Consider the following 22,913-nt stretch of genomic DNA (forward strand, 5'->3'; position numbering starts at 1 on the left):
AGCTTCGACTACGCTCACGGACCTGAGGGCCGTGGATCTACGACTCTAAAGCGATGTCTTGAAAAACTAAATCACGTAATAAATGCTAAGGAAATGGAATGTTTTGCCAGGTATAAACTAATCGATATTACGTTTCGTGTCCATCAGTGTTATCTGTTTTACACAGACAAGAAACCTAAATACGGACGTAATCATGACTTTAGCATGTTTTGCATGTAAATAGACATGTCATCTGAATACATTTGACATGTTGTAGAATGATATGATTAAAAATCTGTAATTTAAGAAATCAATTTTAGATCATACATTCCATGGACTTAATAAGGACCAGAATTATTTCCATTGTCAGTGAAAAAGTTTACCAACTAGACATTTTTTATGGTTTTATATTTTATTTGCGATATATAATAACACTAAACTATTGAGCCATGACAATAAATAGATTTCGGTAAATACAAAAATTGTACAGTTTAGCACTATGTATATTATAATTAAATTGACGTAGAAAAACAAAACTCCAGCGATCACCACGTGCACGCCGCTGCGCAGCCGCTTCCCGCGCCGCTCGTCCTGGAGGTGGCGCTCTACCTCAGACTGAAGCTCAGATACAGAGCGGTCCACTGTGAGGAGAGAGGAGCCGAGGGAAGAGGATGTGACCAAGGTTAGTGTCCTTCACTTTCTTGGCCTTGTAAAAAGCCTTTGTAGGACGAGGCCTGAACTTTGAAGTGTGAGTCTGTCTGGACAGAACTGGGTCATGGCCCGGTCTGTGATACTGAAGACAAAGTCTGTGAATGATGCACCACCAACACAGAAGGAGTATATTTATGTTTGGGCTGCAATATGCAAAGTAACAAGTCACGATAATGAGTCTACTGGTTTAGTCAGACCACAATAACATTTTAAGGTTATAACATAAAGTAAAAAGACAATACATTTATACATTCAATCTAAATACTAAATACATAAATATCAGAGGTTGTGTCCTCAGGAAGTCTGTTTAAACAAATATAGATGTTTTCCATGAGAGTAATTCACCCTCTGAGCCACCACAACAAACAAGGGCTAAAGCTTTAGTGTGTCAAATGTGCCCATCTGTGTGGCAGTGCCAGCAGGAGTGGGGCATCCCATAATAACAACACGCTCACATGCACAGGGCCCATGGGAAACTCCACTAGCACGAGCGCTGCTGCCGCTGTGAGTGGCAAGGCAGGCCGGCTTTGAAGGAGTGCCTCCTGCTTCCTTTAGGAAATACTTTGTGGAGCGTTTGGATGGAGCTGCTCCTCCTGCAGTGAGAGCAGCTCACACGACCCTCACATGAAGATCCAAACAGGAAAGTATCCTTTCCTCAGAGAGACCACAGCCTGAAGCTCCAGGGACGACTGACCACGACTTTTTACATTTGAGCCACACATGCCCACTCACCCTGGTCCAGGACCCCTTCCTCCATCAGCTCGTCTTCACTGAAGTCTATAAAGGCCTCGACATGTGCCAGGCACTAAAGGAACAGAACAAGAGGGTCAAGAGTCCAGAAAGTCTTATTGTTTATGCCACATGTGACAGGAAGTCCAGGTGTACATCTTCAGCACATACATCATCCTATTGACAATACATGATCTGCACAGAACAATGGAACAGGAGCACAATGGAAACATACAAGTCCAGTCAGAGGCAGAGCTCTCACAGTCACAGCTCCATCATTCATCAGGAGGAAATAAACCCTCCCACACTTTAGGAACATTATCAGTCCTGCACCTGAGACCTTAAACCTGCATCAAAACGAATACAAGTTAAGTTGTGTTGGCTACAAACTCAAATGTCTTTCGATAACAGAGTACACGGCTGTCAAACATGTCAAAAGAGCTTTTGGGAGCACAAAATCATATCATAAACCATCAAACTGTAAGAGTGACACAAAATAAACAGAATAAGACATTTATTAGAATATTTAAACACATAAATCCTCCTGAAGTGATATGAAAACACAGGAGTGTTTCTGGTTCACAAAAGCAGGAAGATTTCCACATTTGGAAGCCGTGTATTTGAGATTACATTGTTGTCTCACAACTTTAACCTGAATATTGTGTAGTTAAGATGCAGGATCTGATACTGCTTCAATAGTTTCCCAGAAATACGTCTCCAAAACAAATACTTCTCTAGGAATCAATACAAAAACGTACCAGGACCAGAGTTGACACGTTTCTCTTGGGGAAATGCCTGGAAAATGTGAGCGGGAGTAGAGCAGGCCTTGGCCCGGCTCCAGTGAAGCGGTCATGTGTGGTCAGTGAACTGCAGTGAAGCCAAAGGCAGCAGAGTCAGAGGAGGACAGCAGCAAACACACTCGGACAATGGACAAAAGAATAATATTGGGTCACAAAGAATGATATTTGAGTCGTCGACAAGTCAGCAACTCTTTTTCTATTTTTTTCCACAGTAGTCGACAATGACGCACGTGTTTAACCAAATAAAAGCTTGAAGGCTTCAAGATAGAGAACATTTACAATCAAACGTGTTTGTTCTTTTGTTCCATCTTGATGTAATAATGCCGTCTTTGTTGCCTTTTTGGGGTGTTTTAAGAGTTCCGTTCCAATCATAAATTCACATACACGTTAAAACATGCAGAGTATATGTAAAACGTGTCTTGCCCAAGGACACCGAGGCAGTAGTTGGACTGAACTGTCGACTTTTGGACCAGTGGTGCAGTGGGTTAAGCATTTGTCTAATCCCAAACCCCAAGACAAAAAAAACCCTTGTAAAGTTAACATTTGGTCTTTTTTCTCATTTTCCACGTCAGAAAACCACATTATTTTACAGGATCTCCGGGACGTGCAGGAGCCTTGATGCTCGTTTTCACAATAAACTATATTCAATTTATTTTTTCAAACAATCGTTTGTGGTGTTTCTTCCACATTTTTTCCCCTCCAAATTCAGAACACCCTTGTTATTCAATGGTAAGCACATGTTTTCTGTGCAGCACTTTGGAATCCTTTCAGCAGTGAAAAGGTGTTGAGAGTTGGATTGGATCAGATTCCATAAAGATAATAGTAGGAAGTGTCTAATCCCCACAAGATACGGACTGTTCCTACAGCTGTGGAGGTCGACACAGGAGCAACGAAAAGCATTGTCCCGAAAGCACCAAGAACAGCCGTGTACTTCCAAAGAACAAGGATTTCACAGAACGTCTGAGGTCTGTGCAGTTCTACAGATAATAAAAATATAATCAATAACAATATAACAAGCTGCTCTGTGATTGGACGAGAGTGTGATGACGTCATCTTTGTGCTGAGAGTGTTTAACCTGTAATAACCTTGATCCGGACACTTCATCACCATGACCCTCTGACCGCGTCAAAGGGTCATGGTGACCCTCATCACGAGACAAAAGCATCAGCTCGAGCAGAGAAAACACGCTCCACTGCGACGGGTTAAACAGGTTCAGCTTTTCATTGTGCTCAAAGTCATTTTCCACGTCTCATTAGGACAAAGTGACAAGAGCAGCAGGAGCCAAATGGACCCGGGGCCAAACCACGTCTTTATGAAAGCACTTTAATATCACTTATTTATTATGTCATCAGAGTTATCAGTGTTTCATGACAAAGCGTCAGAACTAATTGTGATTAGATAATAATGTGATATTAGAAGTTTTCTGTTCAGACTGAAATATGAACTCGTCTAATATTACAATCTCATGCTTTTCAGAACATGTTTGTCGAGTCTAAAATAAGTAATAATATTAATTGTGTTACTTTGTTAATTGTAGTTGCTAATTGATCATTAGGCCCGAGCCCCAACAGGGCGTAGGGCCTATAGGTCCTGCAACGCTGCCCTGGCACAACCAGTGAATACGCCCATGCCGAAGGCATCAATCATTCATACTTACTCCTGCTATGACAAAAAAAAATCAACAATGAGTTGCTCAAAAACTCACCAAACTTTTTCCAAAATTCAGAATCTTTGAAAAATTTAGTTCATTCTGGGCTATTTTTTGTGTTAAAAAATGGTTCGACAGCGTCACCGACAAGTCAAAATACATTGTGCCTAAGGGAGACGCCCCAACGTCAAGTTTGTCGTAGAGCTACGAAATTTGGGACACGCATTCCTCTCGTGAGGACAAAAAAATATGTTATTGTGGCCATGCCCCCAGACAGTCTGTGCAGAGGAGCCGCAAATTTGACTGACACTTGTCTTAATTTGCACTGGATTGGCCATGTCCAATGTGTCGCCGTCTGTTTAGTTCTTAGATAACACACACACAATGAGGGCGCGTCAGCGCCATCTTTATCAAGTCGAAAGTAAAGAGTACAAAGCCCAGCGGCCCGCGAGGGCCGTTTGATGCTGCTTGCGGCTTTAATTCAGATTGCAATTTTAGTGCCATAAGAACATCTCAGAGTCAGGACTAACCAGGGCTCGGCCTCCTGCTGGTGCCAGAGTTGGGCCTCCTCCTTTTTGTGCCCCAAACTCCTCATTGAAGTATTTTTTCCGGTGTCTGTACATGTTCTCTTCGGTACAGCACAGTCATTCACATGTGAAGGATCCTTTCATAAACAAAGGAAGAAACAGTTCACTCCTGTTCCGATGTACATTATGATATATTTTCACGATGTCTGCTGAGCCGCCGCTGTTTGTGTTAGCGCTATAAATACGTGGGATAAATTGTCATGGGAGGTTGTATAATAAAGAGAGAAATGCTTCAGGTTGAAACAAATGGCTCTTGACTCGCGGCTGCTTCCACTGTTTACGCTGATGAAGAATGGCGGTACTTGGACTGTCCGTCACGAGGGCGTTATCAGAGTGAGATGGCACTCTGAGTGACCGCTGCAGACACAAACACTTACTGTGCATCCGGAAATCATGTCCAGACAACTGCATTGACCACAAGTGGACAGCACTCCATGATGACCAGTGCAAAGAGGATGTAACTGAGCTCAATGCTGAGAGTCATGTTTTCTCTACATTTCAGTGCACATGAATTCAATCAAGTGATCAATTTATCGACTTGACCATGAATTCTCTGAAGTCTGCTCTTGACGTTGTAGCGCCGTTAAAACAGAAGGTCATTAGGCCAAAGCGCGCCTCCCCATGGTACAACCAAGAACTGCGTTCACATAAACAAAGAGTTAGAAAGCTAGAAGGATTATTCCGTCGCTCTCACACCGAAAAGCATGGAAAAGTTGCCTGCTGTCCTATAAGCAGGCTCTGCGTAAGGCCCAAACCAGATATTATTCAAATCTAATAGAAGTCAACAAAAGTAACACTAAATTCCTTTTCAGCACTGTAGCTAGGCTAACAAACTGTCACAGTGCAGTAGAGCCCTCAATCCCAGCTACACTTAGCTCTGATGATTTCCTCCTATTTTTTAACAATAAAATAAAAACAATCAGAGATAAATTAGATGAAATTACCCCCGCTATTAGCCCTGAACTAGCCCAAGCTGTAAATCTAACGTCCCATATAAATCCACTTGTAAACTTAGAAAGGTTCACAGCTGTTGATCAAGCAGAGATAACTTCAGCCATTATGTCCTCTAAAAGCTCAACTTGTGTCCTAGACCCCATTCCAAGCAGACTCCTCAAAGACATTCTTCCCCTAATTATAGACCCTATTCTTAATATAATAAATACTTCACTCCAAAGTGGCTATGTTCCACAGTCCTTCAAACATGCAGTCATTAAACCTCTTCTGAAAAAGCCTAATCTAGATCCCGACCTATTGGTAAACTACAGACCTATTTCAAATCTTCCCTTCGTCTCTAAAATCCTTGAAAAAGTTGTAGTAAAACAGCTTTGTCGCCACCTGCAGGACAATAACTTATTTGAAGTTTTCCAGTCAGGGTTCAGAGCCCACCACAGCACTGAAACTGCACTAGTTAAAGTCACAAATGATTTGTTATTAGCCGCTGACGATGGACTGGTCTCAATCCTGGTTCTGTTGGACCTCAGCGCAGCGTTTGACACCAATGACCAAAACATTCTACTGCAGAGGTTAGAATGTGATGTAGGTGTTGGAGGAACAGCCCTCAGCTGGTTTAAATCCTATTTATCTGATAGGTTCCAATTTGTTAATGTAAACCAGAGCTCCTCACCTTGCTCTAAAGTAATTTACGGTGTGCCACAGGGTTCGGTACTCGGTCCAATTCTGTTTACTCTTTATATGCTGCCATTAGGCAACATTATCAGAAAGCATGGCATTAACTTCCACTGCTATGCAGACGACACTCAGCTGTATTTATCAATGAAACCTGATCAGAGCGATCAAGTAGACAGACTTAGTGCTTGTGTGAAGGAGATAAAAACCTGGATGACACTAAACTACCTGCTTCTTAACTCTGAAAAAAACCGAGGTTATTGTACTTGGTCCTAAGCATCTACGAGACGGTCTATCTGAGCAGATAGCCACACTGGACAATGTTAGTGTAGCCTCCAGTTCTACTGTAAGAAACCTTGGAGTCTTATTTGACCAGGAGCTCTCATTTAAAGCTCATATAAATCAAGCTTGTAAAACAGCCTATTTCCATTTGCGCAACAAGAGCCAAAATCAGAAGAATCCTGCCTAAAAGCGATGCTGAAAAACTTATCCATGCATTTGTAACGACTAGATTAGACTACTGTAACTCCCTGCTTGCAGCGTGTCCTAAAAGCTCCATAAAAAGCTTTCAACTGGTTCAAAATGCAGCAGCAAGATTAATAACAGGAACAAAAAGAATAGAGCACATTACGCCAGTGCTGAAGTCTCTTCACTGGCTCCCCGTCGAGTCTAGAATCAAATTCAAAATTCTACTCTTGACCTACAAAGCCATAAATGACATGGCCCCATCCTACCTCAAAGATGCTATAGAACCACATCATCCAAACAGAGCTCTTCGCTCTCAGAATGCCGGCCTTCTGGTGGTGCCAAGAGTCTCTAAAAGTACTGTAGGAGGTAGAGCGTTTAGCTACCAAGCTCCTGTGTTATGGAATCAGCTCCCGACCCATGTTAAATATGCTGACACAGTCTCTTCATTTAAGTCCAGGCTTAAAACGTTCCTCTTCGAAATCGCTTATGGTCAGACTAGTTAGGCACAGAAATATAAACCCACAGCTTTAGCTACGCTGCCCTAGGAGTAACTATGCTGGGGGAAGTATGACAGCTTGAGCACTATCCTCTTCTTCTGACTACTTATGCTATCAAACAATATTTATTTTTTGATTCCACTTGCAAACTGTTCACCGCCTTCTTTTTCTTTCTCTCACTCCTGAGGACCTGTGGACCCAGATGCCCCTCCCCTGGTGAAGTGGTCCCTGCCCTGTGTGGACGGTCCCTCATCTGCCTGAGGAGTGGGTCCAGCTCGCCTCCGACGGTCCCTCATCTGCCTGAAGAGTGGGTCCAGTTCGCCTCAGTCGGTCCCTCATCTGCCTGAAGAGTGGGTCCAGCTCGACTCAGTCGGTCCCTCATCTGCCTGAAGAGTGGGTCCAGTTCGACTCAGTCGGTCCCTCATCTGCCTGAAGAGTGGGTCCAGCTCGACTCAGTCGGTCCCTCATCTGCCTGAAGAGTGGGTCCAGCTCGACTCAGTCGGTCCCTCATCTGCCTGAAGAGTGGGTCCAGTTCGCCTCAGTCGGTCCCTCATCTGCCTGAAGAGTGGGCCCAGCTCGACTCAGTCGGTCCCTCATCTGCCTGAAGAGTGGGTCCAGCTCCAGTCTCCCTCGTGTCCGTCTGTGAGAGTCGGATCTCTCCTTCACTGGAACTCCTCCAGGTTTCTACGCTTTTTTCCCAAAGAGGTTTTTTTTGTAGTTTTTCCTGGCCGAGAAGGAGAGTCTAAGGACAGAGGACCCTGGGACATCGTCCCTCGCCACCACAGACATTGTCTGACTCCATCGCCACCACAGACATTGTTGATTCATTTCTCCCTGTGGCCCTCAGAGGCAACTGTTGTTGTGATTTTGGGCCTTACAAAAATAAATTGATTTGATTTGATTCAATCAACCTTCTTTCACCGCGTCATTACGGGGCATTATGTGTAGACGTTTGAAATAATGAATTCAATCCATTTTGGAATAAGACAAAATGTGGAAAAAGTGAATACTTTCCGGATGCACTGTGTAAATACTTTTATCTCTGATGGGTCATAGGTCATAGGTCATAGCTGACGCGTGCCAAAGTATTGTCAGGTTTTAGTTTTTTAGTTAATGGTAACTAGATGTTATGTGTTTGCTCGATTATTTACTGTATGTGACAGAATTTAACACTCGAGAGAATTGAGTTAGGATTTCTTTCACATTTTCAAATATTTTTATAAAAATGATTTATTTGAATGCGTCTTTTAAATAGTAACAGTTACTGGAGGTGGCACGTCACCAGCATTAAAACCATGTCTCTGAAGAGTCTCCATGGAGATAGAGGTTTTATTCCACTGTGGACTCTTAGAGCCACAGGACCAACATTTCCATGGAAACGAGCAGGAGGCCTAGTATCAGTCAGGTTTGTGGAGATGTAAGCTTCCTCACATTAAAGAGCCAGGTTCTTCTACTTGTTTCAGTGCAACAAACAGATTGTATTTGTCTAGTTTGTGGCAAAAGTGTTCTTTACTGTGGCTTTATTTTCCCATTATTCCTCGTCAGAGTAATGAAGGCGTGGGGGCCACAGCGGACACTCTGGAGGGGCCTTTCTGTGTGCCGTTTACATGCTTTCCCTGTGTCTGCGTAGGTTTCCTTCCTATTTCAGTGGGACCGTCCTGAATAAATAATAACATAATGAATAAAAGAGCTGAAAATAAGAATTCAATATTCTTGCAACCAAAATTGTCAAAATGGCGTAATACAAGGGAAACATGATCACATGGATTACATCCAGAGTTGCCCCTTAAGTGGACTCCTTATATAGTCTTATTGTTGTAGAGTCTGTGGTGACGTGTGTTAAAGTGGGACATGAGCCGCTCCTTAGAGACCCGGCCCAGCAGGAGCCGGTCAGAGGCTCGTGACCCGGGTCACTACAGGAAGGATGTGGTAAGTACAAGCATCCTGCTGCTGCCGTTACCTCACAGGAGGCTCCGAAAACAAGCCACATACTTCTGATACTTATGTATCTGCAGTATGTGTATTCTGCACGTACGGTACAGTTTATTATCTATGTCTGATCACAAGCTCCGTTCCAATCAGTAACACAAATATAATACAATACAATGATGATATTCAAAAAGCAATCACAAAATATTACTAATAAATTAGGCCGTGGCGAGAGCCGCGGCGCGGTCAAATGGCCGCGCAGTTTCAGGGACCGCGGCATTTCCCTTATAGCCTGTTATAGCCTCATGGCTAACCCTAACCTTAACCCTAACCCTAACCTTAACCTTAACCTTAACCCTAACCCTAACCCTAATCCTAACCCTAACCTTAACCTTAACCCTAACCCTAACCTTAACCCTAACCCTAACCCTAACCTTAACCCTAACCCTAACCTTAACCCTAACCCTAACCTTAACCCTAACCTTAACCTTAACCTTAACCCTAACCTTAACCCTAACCCTAACCTTAACCCTAACCCTAATCCTAACCCTAACCCTAACCCTAACCTTAACCCTAACCCTAACCTTAACCCTAACCCTAATCCTAACCCTAACCCTAACCTTAACCCTAACCCTAACCTTAACCCTAACCCTAACCTTAACCCTAATCCTAACCCTAACCCTAACCCTAACCCTAACCCTAACCTTAACCCTAACCCTAACCTTAACCCTAACCCTAACCCTAACCCTAACCCTAACCTTAACCCTAACCCTAACCTTAACCTTAATCCTAACCCTAACCCTAACCCTAACCTTAACCCTAACCTTAACCTTGACCTTAACCCTAACCCTAACCCTAACCTTAACCCTAACCTTAACCTTAACCTTAACCTTAACCCTAACCCTAACCCTAACCCTAACCCTAACCTTAACCCTAACCTTAACCTTAACCCTAACCCTAACCTTAACCCCTGACCTTAACCTTAACCTTAACCCTAACCCTAACCTTAACCCTAACCTTAACCTTAACCTTAACCTTAACCCTAACCCTAACCCTAACCTTAACCTTAACCCTGACCTTAACCTTAACCCTAACCCTAACCCTAACCATAACCTTAACCTTAACCCTAACCTTAACCCCTGACCTTAACCCAGCGCGGTCTAAAATGGCGCTAAAACACGGTCAAATAGCGCAGCAGTTTCAGGAGCCGCACGCAGCCGGCACAAAAATAACATGCGGCTCTGCAGACACTCCCTAATTATAAATTTGTGGCTTAAAGCTGATGAGCCTCCAGCAAGACTTCAAACACTTTTTTTTTTTCAAAGTTGGTTGCAAAAGTGAATGGGAATTTACTTGAAGAACCTGAAAGTGGAGCCTGCAGCTGGACCTGGAGGTAAATCTGGAGGTGGACCTGGAGTTGGACCTGGAGGTGGACCTGGAGGTGGACCTGGAGGTGAATCTGGAGGTGGACCTGGAGGTGGACCTGGAGGTGGACCTGGAGGTGGGTCTGGAGGTGGACCTGGAGGTAAATCTGGAGGTGGACCTGGAGGTGGACCTGGAGGTGGACCTGGAGGTGAATCTGGAGGTGGACCTGGAGGTGGACCTGGAGGTGGACCTGGAGGTGGGTCTGGAGGTGGACCTGGAGGTGGACCTGGAGGTGAGCCTGGAGGTGGACCTGGAGGTGGACCTGGAGGTGGACCTGGAGGTGAATCTGGAGGTGGACCTGGAGTTGGACCTGGAGGTGGACCTGGAGGTGGACCTGGAGGTGAGCCTGGAGGTGGACCTGGAGGTGGACCTGGAGGTGAGCCTGGAGTTGGACCTGGAGGTGGACCTGGAGGTGGACCTGGAGTTGGACCTGGAGGTGGACCTGGAGGTGAGCCTGGAGGTGGACCTGGAGGTGAACCTGGAGGTGGACCTGGAGGTGGAGGTGAGCCTGGAGGTGGACCTGGAGGTGGACCTGGAGGTGGACCTGGAGTTGGACCTGGAGGTGGACCTGGAGGTGGACCTGGAGTTGGACCTGGAGGTGGACCTGGAGGTGGACCTGGAGGTGGAGCCTGGAGGTGGACCTGGAGGTGGACCTGGAGGTGGACCTGGAGGTGGAGGTGAGCCTGGAGGTGGACCTGGAGGTGGACCTGGAGGTGGACCTGGAGGTGGACCTGGAGTTGGACCTGGAGGTGGACCTGGAGGTGAGCCTGGAGGTGGACCTGGAGGTGGACCTGGAGGTGGACCTGGAGGTGGAGGTGAGCCTGGAGGTGGACCTGGAGGTGGACCTGGAGGTGGACCTGGAGTTGGACCTGGAGGTGGACCTGGAGGTGGACCTGGAGTTGGACCTGGAGGTGGACCTGGAGGTGGACCTGGAGTTGGACCTGGAGTTGGACCTGGAGGTGGACCTGGAGGTGGACCTGGAGGTGGAGCCTGGAGGTGGGTCTGGAGGTGGGTCTGGAGGTGGAGCTTGTAGCTGGACCTGGAGTTAGACCTGGAGGTGGAGTCCTGCTTTGAGAGGAAGGCCCCAGGAGCATCAGACTGAACACATTGTGTCGATCTGTGAGTTGAAACAGAATCACTTCGTCCGGTTCTCCGTCTTCACATTGTTTTACTCCCAAGACACAGAAATGTTTGCTTTGAGCTGCTTAACCAAAATAGCAGCAGCAGTGACAGGTCAGATCCTCACACAGCAGCTCGTCCTGAACACACTTTAAAAATAACTTATGGTCAGAAAATGAGACTCTTGGGTCAGATCAGAACAGATGAATCTCCTCTCATTGTTTATGTGGACTATTCCTGACAGCGCTGACGTAACTCACACAGATGCCATTCATAAATCACTCCAAAATCATGACATAAATGACAGTCTAATTGTTATTTTGTTTATATTTTGATGCATAGATAATACATTACATTACAATAAATTATTAGTAAATGTAATTCTCATCGGCTAAAAATAATCCTGACCATAACAAACGTGCTGATTAATTGAGACTGGACTGAGAGTGACTATATAAGTGTTATCAGTAACTTCTCAGTAACTTCTCAGTGTCTACTCAGTGTCTTCTCAGTATCTTCTACATTCCTGCTGCTCTGTCTCACAGCACGGGTCTCACTTGTCTGTTAAAAGTACAATCCCTGACCCTTTTTCAGGGGGAGATGGACTTTCTGCTGACCTCACAGGCATTTGTGCTTTACCTGGAATTCAATGGATCGACTGCATTTAGTTCATCGTTAATGTTCGTTTTATTGCCAGCGGCGAGTAATACTCTTCCTACTTCAGTAATATTTTATCCGTACTCTTACTCACTGCTGAGTAAATCCGACAAAAGCGTTTTGTGTCCATGTTAAATGATTCCTTCAGATATAATTTCTCATTTCTGTGCTCTGTCCTCGGAAAATACTAGATTCATTTCACCATTTCATGTTTTGTCCCTCCGATTAAAAATACATGAACTTTAATTTGAAAATCAGATGATGCGTCCAGACAAGTACCGTATTTTCCGGACTATAAGTCGCACCTTTTTTCATAGTTTTGGCCGGGGTACGACTTGTACTTACATTTATACTTATATACTTATACTTATACTCCGCAGTGACTTATATGTGATATTATTTGTTATTTTCACACTTGCAACCACATTTCATACTCCAGCGCGACTTTTTCTTCTCTATTATGTATTTTTTGGCTGGTGCGACTTATACTCCAGAAAATACGGTATTCAAGTAGTTTCCGCAAATACATTTTTTACTTTTGCTATCATTTCTTTTACTTGACTACAATCTTTGCCTGTTGCCCTTTGCTTATTGCGCAGAAACAGCTCCACATTCTTACTGCGCGCCTCTCCACAGATCTGAACTGTCGCTATAGTTCAGCTCTGTGGACTCTTCTGTGGGACTGGCTGGATAAGTGAGTCTGCGTTCAGGACATTTGGGGAGTGTGTTTTTGAGCCTGGATCGTTTCATTCTGTGCCAGTTCAGCTCGAGTGTCAGTGTTCTCCCTGTGCCGCTCCCCGTTCTGTGGGAAAGCAGTGTTTTTGAGGCCGAGCTGTCTTTGCCCTTTGTTCGTCTGTCAATCTGTCCTTGATCAAATATTTATGTTTCCTCACCGGGCTCCTGGCCGGGCCCCTGGCCGGGCTCCTCACCTCTTCCCCGCTCGGCCTCTTGTGTGACGGGCTCCTGTGTGTGTGTTTTCTGGGCTCGCTTTTGGCTGACTCTTCCTTTTTCCTCCCCGTCCTGTCAGCGCGCTGCGGCTCTTTCATGTCCAGATGATGGACGAGGGAGCGGGAGGAGGCCGCGCGCTAAACGTGGGGATTTCTGCGGCTGGTGAATTATGATGCCCCTCTTCCTCTGCGCGATCCCGCTGACCGCCAGTGCGATCCCGCTGACCGGAGCATTGTCCGGAGATGCTGCTGAAACGCTTACACGAGCCTCTTTGACACTTAATTCTCTGTTGTCGTCGTCGTAAGAAAACAGCAGTGTTTTCATGATGTTTAGTGCAATAAATAAGTGCAAGACCCCATCCCATAAAACCCATGAATGACTGTGTAACAATCCAGTATACTAACAATTACACAGGCCGATGCTGCATAAAATAACAGACTATTTACACAGACCAGAAGTGTAATAATAACATAATAAACATATTATGTTAAATGAACCAGACTTTAGAACCCAATCCATCTGTATTGCACATAATCCTATATTGCAATGATTAAATTGCATGGAATCACAGTATATTGCACTGATTCAGTTCAATTCAATTTATAAAACAAAATTGCACTGAATAATATTGCACAAAGTACTTTTGGACATTTCCCCTTATTGTACTGATTCATTGCCTTTTCATCTATAATAAGTCTTGTATTGCACGTGTTAAGCATATTTCACATGTTTGTGTCACAGTGTTAAATGTTTCTTACTGGAAACACAGAAAAGTTACATCCTGATATGTTTTGAAAGAGAGACGTACAAGTACTGCAAAATGTACTCAGGTAAAAGTAGTCACATGGCTAAAATGTACTCAAGTAAAAGTACAGACGCGTGGCTAAAATGTACTCAAGTAAAAGTACAGTCTCATGGCTAAAATGTACTCAAGTAAAAGTAGTCACATGGCTAAAATGTACTCAAGTAAAAGTACAGTCGCATGGCTAAAATGTACTCAAGTAAAAGTACAGTCACATGGCTAAAATGTACTCAAGTAAAAGTACAGTCACATGGCTAAAATGTACTCAAGTAAAAGTACAGTCGCATGGCTAAAATGTACTCAAGTAAAAGTAGTCACATGGCTAAAATGTACTCAAGTAAAAGTACAGTCTCATGGCTAAAATGTACTGAAGTAAAAGTACAGTCACATGGCTAAAATGTACTCAAGTAAAAGTACACATGCATGGCTAAAATGTACTCAAGTAAAAGTACACATGCATGGCTAAAATGTACTCAAGTAAAAGTACAGACACATGGCTAAACGGTACTCAAGTAAAAGTCCAAGATTAAAAGTACTCAGGACATTTTTTTTAACGCAATTTTAGTAACATTTTGGATCGATAACATATCTTTTATTGAATGTAGTGGTTTTGAACACATCCGTTTTATCTTCTTTGAGCTCTGGTGGATCAGAACATGTTTAAAAATGACTTCATAAAGTACAATTTCTCAAAAAACTTACTGATTACAGTGAGGTGAGTATTTGTAATCGGTTCACGCATCATTAATGTGAGAATAAAGCACTTTAAATGGAATATTACGGCCCACGTGACTTGCTGTTTTTGATACTGATTTTATTACTGCATTTATTATATATATTTGTATGCGATGTTCTTCTTCTCTTTACACAACACAAGTGACTCTTATCATAATCTACATTTAGGCTGAAACAACTAAACTGATGAATTACAAGTAAGTTACTCATTTCAGGTTCTAGACATTATAAGTTGGGCATTTAGTTTGTTTCTTGAATAACTCGTCTTTGTGTGACTAAAGTCTGATGAAAGATGAATGTTCATAAAGAAAAGGCACCGTAATGCAGATTTTTATATTTGTTATTTTTTTTAATAAAAGTTCGATCAAAATACTTTGGAAAGTTGTGTAGATGTAGTATTCTTTGTTTAATTCGTTTAATTTAAATTTAAAAGATATACTTCATCAACAGTGATGTTGATTCATGTTTAAAATGTACAATTGTAAAATTACACAATGTAAATAAATAATGAAATAGATGAAGAGAAAAGGCGTTGTTATTAATATTATAATGAGGCATTTGCAGTGGAGTCAGAGGTGAAGCTTCTGAACGTTTTGTACGTGTGAAAGGAAAAGGAAACTATAAAACGAGAACATTTGAAGTCAAAGCTACTGTAAACGTTTAAATACATAAAGTTATCATAAAATGTTGTCGGCCTCTTGTTGCTTTTATAATCTATTTCTGGAGGAAAGTTTCATCTTTATCAGAGGAAAACAATGCAGTTATTTAAAGTGCAGTTTAAAGAGTGTGTTCTGCTGCTGTTCATTTACACACATGAAACACAGGTTTATTACAGAGTTTATTACATTTATGATAAAACAGTGTCTTTTCTGAATCATGTTGAGTAAAACACAAAAGTATTTACAACAGCGTCTTGACCCTTCGTACATTTACCTGAGTGAGAACATGAGTGTTCAGAGCTTTACGCATGCACCAAACAGAATATAATACTGTATATTTACACTATATACTATGTACACAGATGTACTTCAAATATAATGTTACACATTCACCACAGGGTTATGAACATTATGACTTTATCGTGCATTTTATGAACTGTTGGTTTTCCCTCATTCATTGATTCCAACATGTTTGAATAATCCTGGATTGCTCAGTTTTCACCTACCCCCTAGCCCCGCCCATGGCTCTGTACTTATTTTCACTTCTTCATAAAAATTGCTTCTGGGCCATTACCATTAGGATAAAACACACTTTAAAAACATGAAAAATACCATAATAAATGTCCCCTTTGCAACAGTGAATGCCACGCCCAAAGAGGGCGTGGCAGCAGCAGTTTGAACAGTTCAACTATCGACATTTTAAATCAACATTTCCATTGAACAAAACAGATGTCGACATCAGCGACAAATAACCAGAAAAACAAAGTATATTTTATATAATACAAAACATTCAGTCTTAATTTAATCCTCACAGTTTCACAGGTTTGTAGTTCTAAGATAATTATGTTTTATTTAACATAGTCGAGCTGGACGTGTCCGCGCTGCGTCTCATCTTCCCTGCAAAAAATAAATAAGTCACATTTAACCCAAACTCCGAGGCGTTCTGTCTGACGTACAGCAACCTGCGGGGCACGTACCGTCAGCGGTTTCCCCGGCAGCAGCACCGGGGGCCAGCCCTGTGTTGTCTGTTTGTTCTGCGGCACTGGAAGGGCCCCCAGAGCTCCCGTTTTAGCTCCGGGCTGAAACACAACCAGCGTGAACAGTCAGAGCGGCTCCTGAGCGGCCCCGAAAACCACTTCCCCCTCGTTATCTCCCCCCGACCATCCTTCCTGCCTGCGCTGCTGCTCCGCTCGCTCCGCCCTGACTCTGCCCTGACTCCGCCCTCTTTTCTCTTTGTAAATCAACAAATGCAAACAAAAACACAACACCGAGAGAACAGCGAAACAGAAATGCAGCTGTGTTCATCGCTTGGCAAATTTGTCCCGCTTAAATTAACTGCAGCGGTTTTCCTGCTGTTAAAAGTATGTGCAGTCCAAAAGTATCCATCTATTGTTTCCATCGCAGGAGTTGAAAAGTGGACGCTGCACTTCTTATGTTCCGCCTCCTTTGAGCTAAAAATATACATTATTCCTGCACTTCGACTGTAGGCTTTTCTCGTGTCTATTGTCTGTTTATTGTCCTAGATCTGTATTTTCTGCATTCAAGCCAATATTTGTATTTGTATTAGTTTTACCTTATGTGTAAACGATTATATTATTATTTATTGGCTAAACTGTGGGGCTTTAAACATGTTTGCGTTCTTAAATATTGTCAAGATAAAATTACAATGTTTATTGATAACTCAAAATGTTTATTAAAGTGTGGCAGGTTTACCTTCTCATTTTACTTAAAAGATTGTGCAGAATATGTTACGAATGCAAAAATGTGTTTATATTTTTACTTCACTGGTTGTAAATCATGACATCACACCCATAACTGTTACCTAGCAACTATTTTGTAGACTGCCCCCCCCCCCCCCCCCCCCCCCCCCATTCAACATCATGGGCCCCTGTCATGGGCCCCTGTCATTGGCCCTTTAGAACCAGATGAAAGTGCATTTACCTTACAGTTTTCCAGCATTGTCTTGGCGGTCTTCAGCTCACTCTCCTTTAAGGCCAGACTGTCCTCCTGCAGCTTCTTCTGGTCTCTCAGACGGTTCTGTTCGTTCAGTAATCGCTCCATCTGCACAAACAGCAGCGCTCAGTCTGAACACGTTACACCGCTCGTGTGAACTCCCTTTGTCCCATTGCCTTTCTCCAGCTTTATGAAATCAAACATTCTGAATCACAAGGTAAAGGCAGGCTAAACCAGGACCAGAGTGCGACTCAATCAGCCTAAACCCGTAGCTCCTCCCCTTCATAAACCCGCAGCTCCTCCCCTTCGTAAACCCGTAGCTCCTCCCCTTCGTACCTGGTTGTCGTGGAGCTTCTGCTTGAGCTCCAGTTCTCTGCCGGCGGCGGCGGCGGCGTCGGTCCGATCGCGCTCGCACTTCTTCAGGCTGGAGTCCAGATTGGCGTTGACCACCTCCATGCGACTGGACAGCGCCTGGATCTCTGCCACCTGCGGACCACAAGGAACGCTTTTAGCCCCAACGATGTTGAATAAACGGGCAATTCCACCGATCAAAAAGACAAAGAATCACGACAGAATAGAAGCCTAAAGAGTGATTGTTCCATTAAAACTATTGTCAGAGGCGAAAGTACAAAAGGAAAAGGAACATGTCTTACTTCACTATATTTGAACTTTCTACTCTACTCCATGTTTGAAAAGGACTGAGAAGTAAAACACACTTTCTTTATGTATCGAGGGGTCATATTTTAGCACATCCAGGTTTTGCATTCAAGTTATGGCCTCGAGTGAACAAAAATATAAAATAAATATTGAGAAATTTCTTCTGAAATCAAAATCACCAAATTTCACTTTTTGATAGTTGAGAAAAATCTGTGCAAAATACTTTTAGTCCTTATTTAGCCCTGGTTTTGTCCCTTTTTTTTTGAAAATTTGGAAAGACAATGGAAAGGACAGATGGATACCTGTGGATTTTAGCTGCAGCAAAAAACACACACACTCGTTTTGTCTTTCTGTGTCTTGTTCTGTTGTTGAAATACATAAAAACGATTAAAACGGGGTAAAACAGGAGAGTTTTGGACAAAGGCCGGTCTTTTTGCTGAGGACGTGCAGTTTTGCAGTTGCGGTTTCAGCAGACTCACTGTTTTTCACTAAAAGGACAAATGTCTCCTCATTTATCAGGAACTTCACGACCTCCACTTCCTCCTCACGGACTCACTTCCTGTCCAACACCCAGCTCGGAAAATTCCACTGGTTTATCTGAAGATGGCGGAGGAATCGGAAATGTTTATCTTAGAGATTCCCCGTGTAACTAAATCATTAGCTTGAAAAGACATTTATTTGACAGATGGCAACATTCATTAATTGTGAAATATGTGAAAGAATACCTCCAGATAAAATCAAGCAGACGGTAAAAAATGTAACTGAGGAAAAGCTCAGGAAAGCCCTGTTTTCACTTACCAGAGTTCTAAAATGACACATTTAAATAATAAAAACACGTAAATGAAAAGCCGCTGCTCGTTACAGTGAACTGTCTCAGTAAAGAGGCGGAGCTTGTCAAATCTACAGTTTTGAACAGGAAGTCAATGAACCTGTTTCTATTACTGAGCCGTTCAGCGGTTTATAATGGACAAAATGTAAAATACTGATCTACTTGTGTTATAGTTTAATATGAAGTACTTCTGAAGTGAAAAGAGCACCATACGTCTCCTTTAATAACAGTTCTGTCTCACACCAAATGATTAAGTATCGTGGGTGCAGCGATGTGCATTCAGGGGAGGCAGTGCCTCACCTGTCAATCTTGGGGGGAAAAAACTTGATTGTAAAATATAACATAATATATTAATATTTTGTCATCTGGTATGTATAATAAACGCCCTTTCCATTTGAATCCAATATCAGACAATATTTTGTCAAATAAGAATGTCAAAATGTTCAGATGTTTGCTGTTCAAATACAGGGAGGAGGCTGTACCTGCTCTGCCCTGGGAGCACAAACACTCCTCACAAACTGAGCTGGTGCAATGCAAATGATGTGTCGCTCTATCCATCAGTTTATAACAAATAAAACACCCTGACGATGTGCTCTGTGCTTCCATATTCTCGATAGTGTATGAAATGTATTTCTGAACCGTGTTTTAGGCTCACAGATTACTTATAAAACCGCAGTAAAAGTTCACTCTGCGAGGCATCAGTACATGTGTTCCTCATGGAAGAGTGTGTTTCTGAGCCCGGCCGTGTGTGGACAGGTGCTCTATCTTCTTCGTTATTATTGTGTATGTAGAATCTGGACAATATGGACAATTACATTTCCAAGTTAAAACGTTTAGCAAATCTGGATTTTCAATAAAAGCAAGAGGTTATACCTAAAGGAAGACCTACACTGGAGTTGAACAGGTTGCTTCAGACGGAGTGATGTCTCTAAAAATACTATCTGTATTTACACCACACTTAGCCTAGCGGTTAGCGACACGGCCTGGAGTTTAAGAGATCCTGCGATTGACTCCCGCTTGCACCGAAATGTATTGCTTGTTCAAACTTTTTAAACTTATATATTGCTCAGTCTAGTTTGTTTTGGGATGAGTTATGTCAGTCAGAGATGAACGGAGGCAATGGTTCTTCAGTGATCAGATTAAAGTCAGGTTTGATCATTTTGGTGTCTAGCTTTCATTGGTTTAAACTTTAGTGGATTGCACAACATTTAGTGAAATGTCCCAACATTTTGATGACACAAAACTGCAGAGCCTGTTAAAATATGCAAGATTTCTGGACTTTGTGAGACTAAGGGCGGGTCTAGTCTAGTATAGCACACAAACGGTGAGGAATGAATGCAAGTCTCCTGCAGCTCCTCCTCTTGTGAGTCGGTGCCTCACTAGCCCTGAACCTCACCCTCACTGCGTGGGTGTGACCGTTTACGGCGACGTCTCCTCACCTTGTTCCCCACCCGGTCCAGGTAGATCTGGAACTTGCTCTCGACGTCGCTGGAGAGGTTGGTGCAGCTGTTGCGGATCTTCTCCATCTGCTCGGCCTGGCTGGAGCACGACAGGTGGAACGTCAGCTGGTGCGGGAACAGGTTGTTGATCTTGTTCAGGAACTCGCCCGTCACCGCCTTGATGCCGCCCAGCGACTGCGCAAAGTCCTCCTTACATTTCCTAAAACACCACGGAGTGGTTAGAGTGGTTAGAGAGCGTTTGGGACGTAGACCTGCGCGGGACATAGACCGGTTTGAGTCCTGGTTTAGTCCCGCTTTAGTCCCGGTTTAGTCCCGCTTTAGTCCCAGTGTTGAGTGACTGCACAGGTTATGGACACCGTGGTGACCTTTGGAATGGTTTAAAAGTCCTCACAATGGCCGCGTTACAGGAACACGGAGAGAAGTGTCCCAGCGTTTCTGTTTTGTTACAAAATAGACCTTTATTTTGAGCTTTTCACCTTAAAATTGGTGCGTCTGGGAGAGAACTCTAAAGAATGAACTCTAAAGAATGAACTCTAAAGAATAAAATGTAAAGAGTGAAATCTAAAGAATAAAGTCTAAGAATCACCTACAGTAGGTGGCGGTAAGAAGTAGAAGAAGAAAAAGAACAAGAAGAAGAAGAAGAAGAAGAAGAAGAAGGAAGAAGAAGAAGAAGAAGGAAGAAGAAGAAGAAGGAAGAAGAAGAAGAAGAAGAAGAAGAAGAAGAAGAAGAAGAAGAAGGTTCTGTTTCTTCTAAATGTTTGTTCTTGGAGGTTACGTTGGAAGAACCCAACAAAAATAGCTGAAGTGAAGTAAATGTGCTTCATCTGATCTTCTGAATAGTCCTTTGTACTCTTCGCCACGCTAGTCGTCCCTGAACAATTCGCTGTGGCGACAACCAAACTGGCCACGCCCTGAATACCTGGAGTACAAGCCGACTGGCCACGCCCTGAATACCTGGAGTACAACTCGACTGGCCACGCCCTGAATACCTGGAGTACAAGCCGACTGGCCATGCCCTGAATACCTGGAGTACAAGCCGACTGGCCACGCCCTGAATACCTGGAGTACAACCCGACTGGCCACGCCCTGAATACCTGGAGTACAAGCCGACTGGCCACGCCCTGAATACCTGGAGTACAAGCCGACTGGCCACGCCCTGATCACCTGGAGTACAACCCGACTGGCCACGCCCTGAATACCTGGAGTACAAGCCGACTGGCCACGCCCTGAATACCTGGAGTACAAGCCGACTGGCCACGCCCTGAATACCTGGAGTACAAGCCGACCGGCCACGCCCTGATCACCTGGAGTAGACGTCGAGCTGGTCCTTCAGCATGGCGTTCTCCTTCCTCCGGGCGATGGCCTCCTGGTGATGGCCGTCTCTGTCTTTGAGGGCGGCGTCTCGCTCCTGGCTCAGGTGCAGCACCGTCTGAGTGAAGTTGGCCTGGATCAGGTTGATCATGGCCTTCTGCTGCGCGTTCAGCGTCTCCAGCGTTTTCACTTGATCTACGACGGACAGAAACGAGAGAAACGCGCTAAATTATGGACTGGATTTGTGATGGATGATGTGTGAGAGGGTTGTTGTTCCGCCTAAACTGTGCCACACCTTGAAACCTAAAGATGCACTGCGTAAGCTTTCCTGCTCGAGGTATCGCTGTGCTTGTAATGTTCCACAGCACAGCGTTATACATGAAATACGGAGCGATCTATCTCCATGGAGACGAGGATATTGTCTCCAAAACGCCTGAAATGACTTGAAGACGAGCAGGTGGAGACCCCGAGGCGGTGGTTCTGAGCGGGGCCCGGCTCGCTCTGGTCCAGATGTGACTGGGGCCGAAGACGAACCAGTTTTCAGCACCAGAACCAGAGCCGGAACTAGCACCAGCTCCAGAGCCAGAATCAGTACCAGAACTAGCACAAGAGCCAGAATCAGCGCCAGAACCAGAGCCGGAACCGGAAACCAGAACCAGAACTAGAGCCCAGAACAAGAGCTGGAACCAGAACCAGCACCAGAATCAGCACCAGAACCAGCACCAGAGCCAGCACCAGAACCAGAACCAGAACCAGAACCAGAACCAGAACCAGAACCAGAACCAGAACCATCTTAGTGGAACAGAACAGTGCACCTTTAATGCCACAACCTTTTTTTACCGTATTTACAGAGGACACAGTTTCTTACAGGGACATTTAAGTTTCTTAACTTTAACAACATTATTACAACGTTATTACAATGTTAGGCCGCAGTTATTTTATTACTTGGTTTACTGCTTTTTAAATGAAATATATTGAACAGACGGACAAAATAGAAATAGAAATTCAATTTCAACAGATTTTTTTCTCCCAGGTTTACACAAAAACGGACCACGGGAGGAGAAGGGGAGACGCGGCGCGCAGGAGCGTGTAACAGTAGATTTAGCGTGTTTTGCATTGGTAGAACAGACGCTTCTAAGTGTGCACCCTTAGTCACGGCAAATGTGGTAAACAGGTTTAAAATGTGTATTTGCGACATAAAGGCGCGCAGCAGACAGGGAAACGGGCGCGCGCTCTCGCCGGGACCGCGCACAGGGACGGAGCTGCTCCGTCACAGACTCCCGCAGAATTTTGATGAAAAATTGCTTCACGCCTCTCTTATCTTTTGACTTAATATCGTTTTTTATATTTCATTTTATGCAATTTTGAGTTGTCTGCAGTACTT

General features: G+C 43.8%; 1 protein-coding gene across 1 annotated transcript in view; it reads right to left on the reverse strand.

Annotated features, from left to right (window-relative positions):
* Positions 1 to 16,192: 16,192 nt before the first annotated feature.
* The window catches only part of plvapb (plasmalemma vesicle associated protein b), an 11,433-nt gene continuing 4,712 nt past the window's right edge, over positions 16,193 to 22,913 (reverse strand). The window contains exons 4-9 of the mRNA XM_072438377.1: positions 21,523 to 21,724; positions 20,198 to 20,417; positions 17,609 to 17,758; positions 17,261 to 17,380; positions 16,297 to 16,398; positions 16,193 to 16,216 (exon numbers count right to left, since the gene is read on the reverse strand). Coding sequence (XP_072294478.1) covers positions 16,208 to 16,216; positions 16,297 to 16,398; positions 17,261 to 17,380; positions 17,609 to 17,758; positions 20,198 to 20,417; positions 21,523 to 21,724 — 803 coding nt within the window. The 3' untranslated portion in view covers positions 16,193 to 16,207. The remainder of the gene's footprint in view (positions 16,217 to 16,296; positions 16,399 to 17,260; positions 17,381 to 17,608; positions 17,759 to 20,197; positions 20,418 to 21,522; positions 21,725 to 22,913) is intronic.

Source organism: Eucyclogobius newberryi, unplaced genomic scaffold (assembly GCF_026437365.1).
Source record: "Eucyclogobius newberryi isolate DKJ021-1_F unplaced genomic scaffold, fEucNew1.0.hap1 SCAF_9, whole genome shotgun sequence".
NCBI classification, from domain to species: domain Eukaryota; kingdom Metazoa; phylum Chordata; class Actinopteri; order Gobiiformes; family Gobiidae; genus Eucyclogobius; species Eucyclogobius newberryi.